At 44.0% G+C, this 15,698-nt stretch overlaps 1 protein-coding gene across 1 annotated transcript in view; it reads right to left on the bottom strand.

Annotated features, from left to right (window-relative positions):
* GCNT2 (glucosaminyl (N-acetyl) transferase 2 (I blood group)) overlaps positions 1-15,698 on the bottom strand; it is a 201,265-nt gene that overhangs the window by 67,213 nt on the left and 118,354 nt on the right. Inside the window, exon 2 of the mRNA XM_029590640.1 lies at positions 6,149-6,238. Within this exon, the coding sequence (XP_029446500.1) occupies positions 6,149-6,238 (90 nt within the window). The remainder of the gene's footprint in view (positions 1-6,148; positions 6,239-15,698) is intronic.

Here is a 15,698-nt window from a genome sequence, read left to right as displayed (position 1 = left end):
CCTGCATGCAGTTTTCTCTTTCTTGTTTTTTTTGTCATCTCTCCAACTGGGTAAAAGTGTGGAGAAATCATTATTTTGATATAGTGAGATATGGTTTATTTATTTATTTATAACTTTTCTATACCGAAATTCAGGTAACAGAGTTACCTATCACTCCGGTTTACATTGCAACAAGTAATAAACAATGACAACATATGTCTTACAATGAACAGGGGATGTGAACAACTTGGATAACATAACTATGAACAAGGACAGAAGAACTATTAGAGCGAAACAAGCCTATGGGGAGGGAGATTAGCTAATGGGGGGAGGGGAAAATTAAAAAGTTGCGCCTGCAACTTGGAAATGCGCTCCTCTGTGAGAAAGACCTTCCTGACTTTGGTGTCAAACCATGCCCCCAGAAATTCCAAGATCTGAGTAGGGGAAAGATGCTCTTGGACAGATTGGCTATCCATCCCAGTGAATTCAGGGGCTGAAGCACCAAATGCACTGCCTGCTGGCAAGCGGCTTCTGACTTTGCCTGAATCAGCCAATCAGCCAGATATGGGTGAACCAAGATGCCATCTCTCTGAAGGGCTGCTGCTACCCCGACCATCACCTTGGTTTGAGGGGATAGCAATGATAAACACAGCCTATAATATGGATTTTTGCCTGTTGGTAGGACTTTGGTGATTACAACCTAAAATAAAATTGGTTTCAAGGAGAGACAGACCCTAACTAACTAACTCCCCTTGTGAGCAGATACAACATTTTAGATAAGAATAAATGATCTGCCTTTGAACCCTCATAAGAACATAAAAACATAAGAAATTGGCATGCTGGGTCAGACCAAGGGTCCATCAAGCCCAGCATCCTGTTTTCAACAGAGGCCAGGCCATAAGAACCTGGCAATTACCCAAACACCAAGAAGATCCCATGCTACTAACGCAATTAATAGCAGTGGCTATTCCCTAAGTAAACTTGATTAATAGCAGTCAATGGACTTCTCCTCCAAGAACTTATCCAAACCTTTTTTGAACCCGGCTACACTAACTGCACTAACCACATCCTCTGGCATCAAATTCCAGAGCTTAATTGTGCGTTGAGTGAAAAAGAATTTTCTCTGATTAGTCTTAAATATGCTACTTGCTAACTTTATGTAATGCCCCCTAGTCCTTCTATTATCCAAAAGTGTAAATAACCGATTCACATCCACTCGTTCAAGACCTCTCACGATCTTAAAGACCTTTATCATATCCCCCCTCAGCTGTCTCTTCTCCAAGCTGAACAGCCCTTCTTCATAGCCTTTCTTCATAGGGGAGCTGTTCCATCCTCTTTATCATTTTGGTTGCCCTTCTCTGTACCTTCTCCATAGCAACTATATCTTTTCTGAGATGCGGCGACCAGAATTGTACACAGTATTGAAGGTGCGGTCTCACCATGGAGCGATACAGAGGCTTTATGACATTTTCCATTTTATTAACCATTCCCTTCCTAATAATTCCTAACATTCAGTCTTTAGAGAACGCATATTAGGTTACAGTCTAAGCAGGGCCCTTCCCCAACATCCCTTAGCACTCTCCACCCCTTCCCCGATGTGCTTGTATACTCCGCTAATCTTGCAACACTGTGGGCTATTAGAAATTGCTCCCTCTCCATTTAGGATGCGCTATGCATAGGAAATAAGCAGCACTTCAGGCTAGTGAGCTGCACCAAACAGGTAGAATTATTTTGTGCAGCGTGTGGAAAGCAGAGTTGCTTACCTGTAACAGGTGTTCTCTGAGGACAGCAGGATGTTAGTCCTCAAAATGGGTGACATCATCAGATGGAGCCCCAACATGGAAAACTTATGTCAGAGTTTCTAGAACTTTGACTTGCATACTGTGAGAGATCTAGTGATTGCAGAATTAACCTCTCAACATCCAGGCTGTGAGCGGCAGGGCCTAGAGACTGGGATGTCGCAACCTGCCTCGATCTTGTGTGATGAAATCTGGGAAAGTTTCCAGACTCCTTATGGAAAGTTTCCTGATCTCCTGATGGAAAACTTCTGTAGGAGTGGAAATCAGACCTGTCTTGGCCAATAAGGGACTATGAGGATCATAGTCCCTTTGTCCTCACAAAGCTTCAAGAGAGTCTTTGCCACTAAGGGAACTGGAGGAATTGGAGGATATGCATACAGATCTTTGACCCAGTGTCGGGCAAGGGCATCTGAAGCTGGTTTGCCATCTGTCTTGTACAGGGAGCAGAATCGAGACACCTTTCTGTTGCAAGGGGACATGAACAGATCCAAGTCCAGGCTCCCCCAGAGATGGAATATCCGATTCACAACCCTTTGATCCAGGGACCACTTGTGGAATCTGAAAGCACGACTCAGGCTGTCCACTAACACATTCGCTGTCTCAGCCAGTTTCATGGCCTTGAGCCCCATCCTATGGGACAGGGCCATGACCAGATCTGAACTGCTTCCTGAAACAGGAGATACGAGCCCATACATTCCTGCTTGTTGACATACCTCAATGTCATCTGGTTGTTGGTTTGGATCAGGACAACTCTGTTGGACAGCCTATCTCTAAAAGCCCACAGGAAATTGATTTGGAAACAGCTTTCCTGGGCAGACCAGAGACCATGGATGCTGAACTCATCTACATGAGCGCCCTATCCCAGGTTGGAATAATCTGTGATTAGGAAAATTTGGGTAGGAGGACTTCAAAATGAGATCCCCCGTTCCAGATTTGAAAGTACTCTCCACCAATCTGTGGGGGTGAACTGCCACCATGGCCAGGAATTTTATGAAGACCCATGGGGCTGATGCTAGCCTGAATGGCAACACTCGATATTGGAAGTGCTGTTTTCCCATCACAAATCGGAGATACTTCTGGTGATTTGGGAAGATCTCGATTGTAAAAGGGAAGGGGGATCAAGGTGCCCAGGGAAACCATCTTGAACTTTTCTTTTTTGATAAATATGTTCAAGGCCCTTAGGTCTATGATGGGACAGAGTCCTCCTGTTTTCTTTGGAATCAGGAAGAACCTGGTGTAAAATCTCTGCCCTTTTTGCCCTTGTGGAAGAGGCTTGACTGCTCTGGCCGTTAAGAGGGAAGACAGCTCAGTTAGTAGTACTTCCTGATGCGCTACTGGCTCCCAAAATGGGCTCGGAGAGCAATTTGGAGGGACACCCAATAGGTTCAATCGGTATCCCTAATAGACAATGGAAAGAACCCAATGATCTACTGTTTTACTGAACCACTGGTTCGCAAACAACCACAGCCTGCACCCAATTGGTGGATCCATTGCTCCAGTAATGGATAACTGGACTATATTCCCTATGACCCAGTCAAAACCCCATCCCTGGAGTTGACTGAGGCATTGGCTGGGTCTTGGGGACTCTCAGTTGCCTGGGATGGTCGCAGGAGCCCTGATGCTGCTGATGGGAGCAAGGGGGCATAGGGTAGTACTTTCTCTGGCTATTTCTGTGCCCCGATCTTGCTGACTTCCTAGCCAAGGAGGATGGGTACGGAATGCTGGCGGAGAGTTGTTGGAGGGTTTTATGGTGGTCCCGGAGCTGGGCCACTGCATTCCTCATCCTATCTCTGAAGAGATTCTCCCCAGTACACGTCATGGCAGCAAGTCTTTCCTGTACCTCTGGTCAGACATTTGAGACCCGCAACCATGCCATTCTGCAGGTGATAATTCCTGCTGCAAAGACTCTCAATGCCATCTCAAAACATTGTAGATTGTTTGGACCTCGTGTTTCCTACACTTCAGGTCCTTGTGCACCAGCGACATGAGGGTATCCTGCTGCTGCTGAGGGAGCTGCTCGACCACCTCCTACACCTGCTTCCAGATATCCTGCGAGTATTAGTGGGCAATGAGTATGGCCACCTTGAAAACCTTTCTCCCAAGAGCATCCATCGTTGTTATCCTTTCCTGGGGGCAGCAAGGAATGGGTTCAAGACCGTTTGGCTCTCTAAAGAGCAGATTCGATTACCACTGATTGGTGGGGAAGCTGTCACTTATCAAATCTAGGAGCCTTCTGGATGAGGTAAATCCCATCAGCCTTCTTATTCACGGGAGGCTCTGTGAGAGGTTCTCTCATATCCTCTGCAGTAATTCTTAAGGATATCGTGCACTGGGACCACATAATCTCCTTAGGGTGCTCCATGAACTGGAGCATTTCAAGCATTTTGTGCCTGGCATCCACCTCTGAAAGTAACTGAAATGGGATGGTTTCCATCATCGCCCTCACAAATCCTGCAAAGGTTAAGTCCTCAGGTAGAGACTTTCTTCACTCTTCTGGAGGAAAAGGTTCTGAGGTGATACCCTCAGAGGCATCTGAGGAGGACTCAGAGGTTTCATCCCCCCAGGGGTCATAGGGGCCCTCATCCTCACTGACAGAGGATGGGGCCCTATGTGCTTGGCCTTCATCCAGAGGTGAAGGCACCAGTGAAGTTGAATGGGTCGCTGCAGGCCTTGGCGTCTAAGCTGGCCTAGGTGGAGCTTCCTTCTGTGAGGAACCTGCAATGACCACCTTATTGGCAGGGGAGGCTGCGGTGCTCCAACAGGCATCGCTGCCAGCTCGGGAACTGACACCATTTGGGTCAGTAACATGCTGATGAATGCATGGAGCTTCTCTAACAGTGGCTCTAAGATGAATGGTGCCAGTTCCAGTGCTGCCGATGCCACAGGACCCATGGCTCCACATCGCCCACTCGACCGCCAGTTGAGCTCAACGCTCAAGCTCCTCCTCAAAAATTGATGATGCCAACACCGATTGGGAGGAAGGAGTGGTGGCCAGATCCTCTTCGGAACAGAGAGGGGGATCGGTGACTGGCATCAGGACCAGTGGAGACCATTACAAGCCCTGGCACCGATGGAGGTACTCCTCGCCGTGGGGTCGCTTCAGGGCACCACAGCAAGAGCTGGTGCATCCCTATGCCCAGCACCATGCATCGACAGGGACCGATGCTGATGCTTCTTTGGCTTCCCTTGATACCCGGCATGGTCTTTCCCTGATGCCAAGGCCAATGACGAGGAACCCGATGTCTTTGGCCTGGAGGAGCTTGATGGTTGTCAGTCTCTGGTGCCCCTAGCAGCCAACAGCATGATAGAACAGATGGTCCTGCCGATGTTGATGGCTCAGTATCCATCAGTGCGGCTCCATGGTCTTTCAATGCTGAAGCCGCCGATGCCAATGCCAATGGCTCGGTCTTCTCCAACCCAGAGAGTTATTCCATCTTATCGAACTAAAGATGATGTCCCTTCAGGGTGATCTGTGTGCAGTTGTGGCAATCCCAGATGTCATGTGATGCCCCCTGTTAGAGGACACACTCATCATGGGGGTCCGTGATGGAAATGATCCATGGGCAGCGAGGGCATCACTTGAAACAATATGCGGCCATGGCGGGACAAAATAAATGGGAAGCAAGATCAAAATCGATGGCAGCAGGTATCGATGGCCGGTGGGCATCAAAGCATCACTGCCGTGGGTAATCAACCGCAAAAGGAAACTTACTAATCATGAAAACCCTGACTAGGAACACTATAGGGAGGACTGAGAAGGACCCCTTGTTGAATGCAGGTGAAAAAAAAATCACTAAAAAGCAAAAAATGGAAAAGTTTTTTCCAAAGCAGTTCACCAACCATGCTGCTGCAGCTCTGTGGGAAAATAGAGACTGAAGAGGAACCCCATGTGGATGTGTGGTATAGGGCATGCTGGGCATGCCCAGAGTGGCAAGTCAAAGTTCTATAAACTTTGACATAAGTTTTCTGTTGTCGGGGCATTATGTGATGATGTCAACCCATGTGTGAGGACTACCATCCTGCTTGTCCTCGGAGAAAACATTATCACCTTAGTAAGTACTTGCTTAAATATTACAAAGTCCCTGTAGAAATAAAAACATTTTTTCACACATTTTAAAGACACTGAAAACCAAGTTAAACAACATAAGAACTAAAAGGTTAGCTTAATTCGTTTTTTTGTTTTTATTTTTAGGGGAAGGGCATACTAGACTAGAGTTTGCCATAATACTTTAACAATTTTTCTCTCTATGCCCCAAAATAATAAAGATAAATGCAGAAGAAGGAATGTATTAAGAAATCCTAACCATCCTACTATGCCTGAGAAAACCAAATACTCAGGTCAACCATGAATGTATAAAAGACAGAGTTACCTTGACAACCCTTGTGGTTATTCCCATCACTCCACTTTACAGCTCTAAGATCACCTTCCCATTTTGCATCTGGCATGGCTCCAGGAACACCTGTAGATTAGTCAAGAAAAGATTAATCAAAATGTTGTGAAATGCCTGTTAAATATTGTCATCGATGTGAAGCATGGCTACAAGTTCTCAATGAATTATAAAGAGCACTGTAAGCATGGAAAGAACAAACCTATTTATTTAAAAAAAGATCTTAAACCACACCTATCTCTATAGTTCACAGTGGTTTACATAGGTAATGTACATAAATTATGGACCAATATAAATAAACGCATAAAAATACAATACATAAAATAAAAGCCACATGTTATGCAATCATACTGGATTTCCAGACTCACTGAAAAGCAAGCATAAATAAATGAGTTTTTAATGCCTTCTTAAAGGTTGCAAACATGGGTGCAGCATGGAGTGCCAGCCAATGACTGAAAAAGCTCTTTCTCTGGAAACCTCCAGTCTTGACAGTTTAGGAACTGAGCCATCCAACAGATTCTTATTAGCTGAACGGAGTTGTCTTGTAGGTTTCTACACTGAAGGGATGACATAAGCAAAACTACTGTGGTACTATTTAATTTAAAAAAGGGAGAAATGAGGAAATTAGTCAGGAAAAATCTATCAAAAGAAGTTACAAAAGGTAAATGTTTGCATGCGACATGGATGTTGTTTAAAAATATCATCGTGGAAGCTCGAACTAAATGCATTCTATTGATTTAAAAAGGTAGAAAGGAGATCAAATGACTTCTCATATAGCTAAATGATGAAGTGAAAGAGGTTATTAAAGCCAAAAAGCATCTTTCAAAAACTGCAAATTGCATCCAAGTGACGAAATTAGGAAATAGCATAAGCACTGGAAAGTTACTGCTGATGAAAAGCACTAATAAGCAGGCCAAAAGAGAATTTGAAAAGAAACTTGCCAGAGAGGGAAAAGCTCAAACCTAGAGATAGTTTGGACATTAGAAAACCTCCAGAATGATTTGAAAAGTTCTTGATATTTGGTCAAGCATTCTATAACTCTTAAGCTTTGAAATCTTTCCCATAGGCTATTATTTATTATAGAGACATTATACAGAAAGAAACAATATAAACTGCTATATGCTAAAAGAAAGTTTGGCTGTGACAAAATAACCAGAGACTGAAAAAATTCCTGCAGGGGATCAGCCAATTCACCTGTTCATTAGAACAGATACTCTCCCTTCTATGACTTAGGTTTGGATTTAACTCCCTAACTAACCACCATAATGCCATGCTAACCCAAGGCTTCCTCCCACCCCAACTAAAATGGGCCATAATCAAACCTCTCCTGAAGAAACCAAGCTCTAATCCTAAAATAATCAACAACTATCATCCAATTTCCAGCCTTGCATCTCTCTCTAAACTAATGGAAAAAGTGGTTTACTTCCAACTCCTTGACTTCTTGGAAAAAGGCAGCATCCTTCACCCTCGTCAATCTTGGTTCAGGAAAGGTCATGGAGTATAATTCATACTTTTAGCTATAACAAACAGCATCCACATGAATGCTGACCAACATGGTGACTCCTTACTATTCCTGCTATCATCTCTCTGTTACCTCTGACATTGTCGACCACCAGCACCTGTTACAGCATTTAAGTGATGTTGGCATAGAAGGCAAAGTCCTTAAATGGTCCTTAAATGGTTCAGATCTTTCCTGGATACAAGGACTCCATCTGTATCATGATCTATAATCCTTACTGAGAGACCTCCCCTGTGGAGTACGTCAGGGCTCAGGGCTCTTGCCAATCCTTTTCAACATTTACAGTCATCTGATCTGCAACTTTATCCAGTCCTTCAACATTGATGGTCACTTTTTTGTTAATGATATCCAACTCTGCATCAAATTAGGATCTAACCAAATCTCAGCTATCATGAATCTTAATTCTGTCTCACAGCAGTAGCCCAATGGCTCCACAACCACAAACTCAAACTCAACTCTTCAAAGTCAGAACTCCTAAGGTCATAAGAACATATGATATGCCATACTGGATCAGATCAAGGGTTCATCAAGCCCAGCATCCTGTCTCAAACAGTGGCCAATCCAAGTCACAAGTACCTGGCAAGTACCCAAACATTAAATGGACCCCATGCTACTAATGTCAGCAGCAAGCAGTGGCTATTCCCTATTAATAGCAGTTTATGGATGTCTTCTCGGGAACTTCTGAACCCAGCTACACTAGCTGCCTTAATCACATCCTCTGGCAATGAATTCCAGAGCTTATTTGTGCATTGACCAAAAAAGTATTTTCTCCAATTTGGTTTAAATGTGCTACTTGCTAACTTTGTGGAATGCCCCCTAATCCTTGTATTATCCAAAAGAGTAATAACTGTTTCACATTTACCTATTCAAGTCCTTTCATGATTTTGTAGACATGTATCATATCCCCCCCTCAGCTGCTCTTCTCCAAGCTGAACAGCCTTAACCTCTTTAGCCTTTCCTCATAAGGAAGCTGTTCCATGCCCTTTATCATTTTGGTCGCCCTTCTCTGTACTTTCTCCAGTGCAACTATATTTTTTTGGAGATGCAGAGACCAGAATTGCACACAGTATTCAAGGTGCGGTCTAACCATGGAGCGATACTGAGACATTATGACAACCTCCGTTTTATTTTCCATTCCCTTCCTAATAATTCCTAACATTCTGTTTGCTTTTTTGACTGCCACAACCCACTGAGCTGATGATTTCAATGTAATATCGACTATGATGCCCAGATCTTTTTCCTGGGAAGTAACTCCTAAAATGGAACCTACTACTACTATCCCTACCCTCCTTATCAGGTACACCCCTCCAGCCAAAGGATTCAGTACAAAGTCTGAGAGTCCAATTCAACCATAACCTCATAATGGAAACCAACATCTCAAAGGTGGTAAACATCTGTTCTATGTACCTGCACCAGATTTGCCAACTTAGCAATTTTTTCAATAAACATAAACTGGCTACTGTGACACACACTCTAATCACTAGCCAGATTGACTATTGTAACTCTCTACTCCATGGAATCTCACAACACAATCTCAAATGTCTCCAACTGCTACAAAGTATAACTGCTAGAATTATGTTAGGGGCCAACACATCTAACCATATAAGACCTATCTTAAGGCAACTGTCCTGGCTTCCAGTTGAAGTCAAGATTTGATTCAAACTCTTTGCTTTGTCTTCAGTGCATAAACAGTATGTCCTCTGATTATCTCTCCCAGCTTATGTTTTCCTATAGCTCCCTGCTAGAGTTCTTCATTCCTCCCCCCCACTGGCAAAGCTGTCAGGGAGCCCAGGTCCTGGCAGCTGACAAAGTTATGATGGCACTGGCATGGAGGAGCGTGGCTGACAGGGAGTTCAGGCCCCATTGACAAGGAAGACAAACTACTTGCGGCACTGAGCAGTTTGGAGATGTGATGATGGTGATTGGCATACCCAGAAGGGAAAACTGGCCTCACCAACCCAAGCAGACAAGCCCCAAGCAGCAAAGCTCATGGGGATCCAAGGCTCCTCCAGCATCCAGAAGCTGCAGCGCACATGGAAATTAACTGTGCAGCAGGCATGGAGCCCAGGGCCTGACTGTCAGTGTAGTGGAGGAGAACTCAAACATGTGGAAAATGGGAAACCAAGGAGAGAGGCAACACAGAAAAGGAGGGGGGAGATAATACTAGGAGGTCGATATTCAAAAAGGTTTGTCTGATTAAGTTTAGGATTTAGCCAGACAAACCCCGTATTTTAAATATCCCTTCCCACCTACTATCTGTGTTATAACCAGATAAAATAGAGGCAGTGTGAGCGTATGACTTAAATTTACCCAGCTAACTCTGGCTGGAAAAACTGCATGCCTAAAGTTAGTGAGATAAAGTTTTTAAAAAAGCAGAGGATAGTATGTGTACCAGAGGTTCCCAAATCTGTCCTGGGGGACCCCCAGCCAGTCAGGTTGTGTCTAAATATTAGACTTTCATAAGACGCTTGTCAGCACTTTTTCGATCAGGATATCCACAATGAATATGCATGACATAAAATTTGCATACTATGGAGGCAGTGCATGCAACTTTATCTCATGCATGTTCGTTGTGTTTATCCTGAAAACCTGACTGGCTGGGGGTCCTCCCGAACAAGTTTGGGAACCACAGTCCTAAGCCATTTAGAAAAAAAATAAAAACAAAGAATGATGGCTATCTTACCTGCAAAGGAACATATTCCTAGAATGGCAGAACCCACTAATTATCCTTTCAAATTCAAACAATTGCAATTTCTGGTGTGAAAGGGCATCCAAGCCATCACTAATATTGCCCTTGTAATTTGAATATTCAATGGCTTTAGGAGAGGTTTCATAATTTTAATTGCTCCTTGCGTGATAACCCTACCTTTTTAGGGGTATGGCATCTGGGGTATATATTGCCTAGGAGCATGCTCAGAACTTCAGAGGATTAGGCGCAGCTGAAGCAGCTAAGAGGGAAGGAGACAGCTACAGATTCCTACAGGATCTTAAGCTAGAAAGTTGGTATTTTGATATCCCACCCCCAGGATTTCAAATACTTTTGGTGGGAGCTTTGGATCCTCCCAGGGTCTATGAGAAGGAGAGAGGAATTTTGGGACTTCCCACAGGGTCTCAGAAGGGAGAATGCTGAGTACTTTCTGGATGGGCCTTCTGCTCATTGCTTTGGTAATGTTGATATTCAAGAAGCTTTTGGATTAAAGGATTTTTTTTAGATTTTGACTTGACCAATTTGAAGGGAAGGGCGTACCCTGGTATCCCAGAGGTCGTCTGAATGACCTGAAGAAGCAAGGGTATGAAGCTTTGATACTTTTTGATACAAGAGCTCAAAGGGCTACATTACTTGAGATAGTGATACAGTTTTTCCAATTTGAAGAAAAGTAAAAACTTGGACCAACTGAAGTTGGATGATTTTGGTCATGGGGATTTTTGTCCTACAGTTTTTGTGCTTGGGAATTTTCTTCTATTTGCTGATTGACTTTATGCTGGAAACCCATTCCAGTTTTCCCACATTGCAAGGGGAGCAGTTTTTCTCCATGGATAATCGTGCAAGAGAAGTGAGAAGAGAGGTCACACCTATAACCCTTAGTGGGGTGTATTAAGTCCTAAGGGCACACAATCTTATTTATATCTTCTGGGGATGCTCTGGCTAACCATTCACTACCATGCTGACTCTTAATCTCTGCAGGGGAACTCTTTATATGGGAGGAATTCTCGCTTATGGCCCAGATGATGAAAAGAGGTCGCTAGTGTGTATGCTGTACTTTAAATTCTTCTCATGGGGGTGAAAGGCTGTAATAACTCAGACAGGACTAGGTCTAGGAGTTAAAGTTTACTGATTCATAATGTTAAAGTCCATTGTCCAAATGATGAATGAACATAATACTGAAGTTACAGGGTTCTTTCTGTGTAGGTAGGTGTCCTTATTACAGACCTCTGGTTAGAGCCCATGGTGATTTTAAATGTGCATACTCGGGAAGGTCAGGTGATGAGATGAGCTGGGGCAGATGTGCTGATCCTGGCTCTGGGTGCCAACCCCAGAATATCGCGCAAATCTGGCTGTGTTTGGGGTCATAGAGGAGCACATTCTAGCTGGGAAAGAACATCCTACGTCGATAGATAAGTACATGCAAAAATCACCATTGACTATGTCCCTGAAAGGGGAGAAAAAAGAAAGAGAAAACCTGAAGGCTCTGATGGAAAAGATGGCTGCCGTCGCAGAGAATCAGATTGGCCTTCCCAGTAACAACAGAGTTATAGCGGAGTTAACTGCGGCGGTAGCGACAGCTTTAGATAGTAGGCTGAACACTATTTCTGGACAGATTGCTGAATTAAGCACTAAATTATCGGAGTTTGGACCGAGGCTAGAGGTAGTGTAAGGGAGAGTCTCAATGCTCGATGCGGATTCCCTGGCTCTTACAAACAAAATTGTCTTGTTAGAAAAGAAAGCAGAACTGTAAGATGAAAAGCTCGAAGACCTGGAGAATAGGTCTAGACACAACAACATAAGACTAGTGGGATTATTTGAAAGTGTGGAAGATCAGAATCTGGCAGGGTTTTTGGAAAAGTGGTGCCCTAAGGCCCTTTCTCTTCCAGAGTTGTTTGGAAAATTGAGAATTGAATGGGCTCTCAGGCTCAGAAACAAACAGGAAGGAGGCCTCGCATCACAATAGCCAAATTCCTTAATTGGTCTCAAAACAAGTCATGCAGTCCTATCATAAAATTAGAGAGCAGACATACCAAGAAGGGATGATTCGTATGTTTCAGGATTTCTTGTCAGAGGTCTCTCAAAAGAAAAAAGATTTCAGTCCTTTATGCATGATGCTAGTAAAGAAGCGAGTGAAATTTACACTACAGCATCTATCCCATGTGTCTCCCAATCTGGTATGAGGGCAAGGCTCATCTTTTTGAAAAATTTGAGGCTGCGAAAGAATTTGTGGACCAAATGTCCTAAATATGTTGTCTATGGAAAGCTGTGATCACAATTTAAGCAGAAGGGAAGCAACAACAATAACCAAAAAAAACAAACCCTGATGTAGTTTGTCTGCAAGTGATAAAGTTCTTGTTGTATCTAACCTGGGGTCTCACGGGAGAATGGCATTGGTTGAAGTGCCCAAGCTATTCCGGACTAATGATGGCAGTGCTTGGTTTCTGCACGGGGGGGGGGGGGAGGGGTTAAGCATAATTTTGACTTTAATGCGATGCGGGGATCCTTCCTACCTGGGCCAATGTCTGAATAATAACAGTTTTTATTGCCTGGGGTTCAGAGATGCATTGTAAAGTGATGTCGGAGGACATAAATAGATCACCACGAACTTCAACTACTAACACCGAAAAAAAAGGCCTGATGTGGTTTGTCTGCAAGATGTTAGAGTGATAAAGTTCTTGTTGTATCTCACCTGGGGTTTTAATGGAGAACAGTTTTGGCTGAAGCGCCCACACTACTTTGGACTTTATATGGCAGTGCCTGGCTCTTGCAAAGGTGGGGTAAACACATCTTTGACTTTAATATGATGCTGGAATCCTTTATGCTCGGGACAATTTCATATGTCATAGCAAGACCGTTAGCGGATATCATAAACTGCTCCCTTACCTTCGGGACGGTTCCCGACCCGCTTAAACTCGCCATCGTAAAGCCCCTACTAAAAAAGCCCACCCTCGACCAAAATGATCCAGCAAACTACAGGCCCATCTCCAACCTACCTTTTATTTCTAAAATTCTGGAGAAAGTGGTCAACACACAACTTACCGACTTCCTAGAAGATAACAATATCTTCCACCCCGCCCAGTACGGCTTTCGCAAAAACCGAAGCACGGAAAAGCTCCTACTTGCAATAACAGACACCATCCTAAAAGGCATGGACCACGGCCAATCATACATTCTAGCCCTCTTAGATATCTCAGCAGCTTTTGATACGGTGAACCACAAAATCTTAATATCATGCTTAGCAGAGATAGGCATCTCTAACACAGTCCTATCATGGTTCTCCTCCTACCTTGACCACAGAAAGTACTTAGTCAAACTTGATAAATCCGAATCCACACACATTCCTCTTTCACAAGGCGTACCCCAGGGCTCCTCCCTTTCCTCCACCCTCTTTAACATCTACCTTCTCCCTCTTTGCCACTTATTATCCAAACTGGGACTAAAATTCTTCTTGTACGCTGACGACGTACAAATACTTATCCCCATCCAAAACTCCCTCAACGAAACCCTGCACTTCTGGGAGACATGCCTCACATCTATCAACGCCCTCCTTTCCAACCTACACCTTGCATTCAATACTTCAAAAACTGAAATCCTAATTATTACTAATCAACCCAGCTTATCCATTCACCAAATGCAACAGAACACTTCACAAAATCTCACACCTCCGTCCACTGTCAGAGATCTAGGAGTTCTCTTAGATACACAACTTAGCTTCAAATCCCACATCAAATCACTCCTAAAAGGGGGCTTCTATAAACTCCAAACCCTCAAAAAACTTAAGCCTCTCCTCCACGCACATGACTTCCGTACCGTTATGCAAACCACTATACTATCAAAACTTGACTATTGCAACTCACTGCTAATAGGCCTTCCAGCTTCCACAATCAAACCCCTCCAAATCTTACAAAATGCCATGGCTCGCATCCTTACAAACTCAAGAAAGACTGATCATATTACTCCCATATTACAAAACCTCCACTGGCTACCAATCACCTATCGCTCTCAATACAAAATACTCACTATCATACATAACACGCTATATAAAAATAACTCCCCCTGGATCGAAGATATGCCACACTTCCACCAGGCCAACCGTCCTACCAGAAACTCCCTTGCGGGCACCCTCCACACCCCTTCACTCAAAATTGCTCACCTCACAAACACCAGAGCGAGAGCCTTCTCCATCGCCGGCCCCACCCTTTGGAACTCCCTCCCCACCGAGCTCCGACTAGAACCTTCACTTAATCAATTCAAAAAAGGAATCAAGACCTGGTTATTTAAACAGGCTTATCCCAACGCCTCTCAACCCTAGCATTTGACTTCTCCTCAACACTCATTATTTCCCTCTCCCTAGTACAGTGTCCCCCCGCCCCCCTTCACACCCTCCCTCCCTCACCACCCCATCCATATTATGGCTTCCTGATATTCAGTCACCACCTCTCCTTCCCATCGCCACCCCCTGCCCCCTTGTACAGTTCCTACCCCACCCCGCCTCCCCTATGCGCTTCATCCCCCACCCCCGCGCTACCCCCCACTTTGTCGTCTCTTGTATATAATTAATTTATGTCCAACCTGGTTAACCACATGTAATCTCATTTAATAACTGTGGCGCCCGTTGGCTCTACAGTAAAGTTGTCACCTTTTAACTTCCTATCCTTCCTCCATCTATCATTGTAATTTCCTTTCTCAGTTATCTGTAAACCGACATGATGTTTTTTTTTTTTTTACGAATGCCGGTATATAAAAGTTATAAATAAATAAAATAAATAAATAAATATGTCTGAATAACAACAGTTATTATTGCCCGGGGTTCGTAGACGTGCTGGTTGTTTCAGACATCTCGGTTCTCTTCTTTTGACCTGGTACAGTGCTGGTTGGGTCCTTACTCACTGACAGGTCAATTTTCAAAGTAATACTCACGAAAAAACGGCTACATACATGTGTACGTGTGCCACGCACGAAGTGTGCGTACTTTCAAAGGAGAAACATAACATGTGTACAAAGGGGGAGTAAAAAGGGGCATGGTATGGGTGGGCCCATACATATGTACATAATGACACATTTTAAATCCTACCTAAAAGCTGACATGCATGCAATTATGCATGCAAACTTGCTACTGGAGGTTTATGTGCCTGGCGTCCAATAAATTTGTGTTTAACCTCTTGGCATTTGGGTGTCCACCTTCTGCCTTCCAGGTGAAACAGGAACTACCAGTGGAGAAGGGGTATGGAAATTCCAATGCCAACTGTGACCCATTGGGGGATGATTAGAGGGGAAACTGCAGTCACATCTTTTGAGAGGTTTAA

This window comes from Rhinatrema bivittatum, chromosome 2, assembly GCF_901001135.1.
Source record: "Rhinatrema bivittatum chromosome 2, aRhiBiv1.1, whole genome shotgun sequence".
NCBI classification, from domain to species: domain Eukaryota; kingdom Metazoa; phylum Chordata; class Amphibia; order Gymnophiona; family Rhinatrematidae; genus Rhinatrema; species Rhinatrema bivittatum.
The sequence above is the reverse complement of the archived record's forward strand: the minus strand, read 5'-3'. Positions and strand labels throughout refer to the sequence as shown.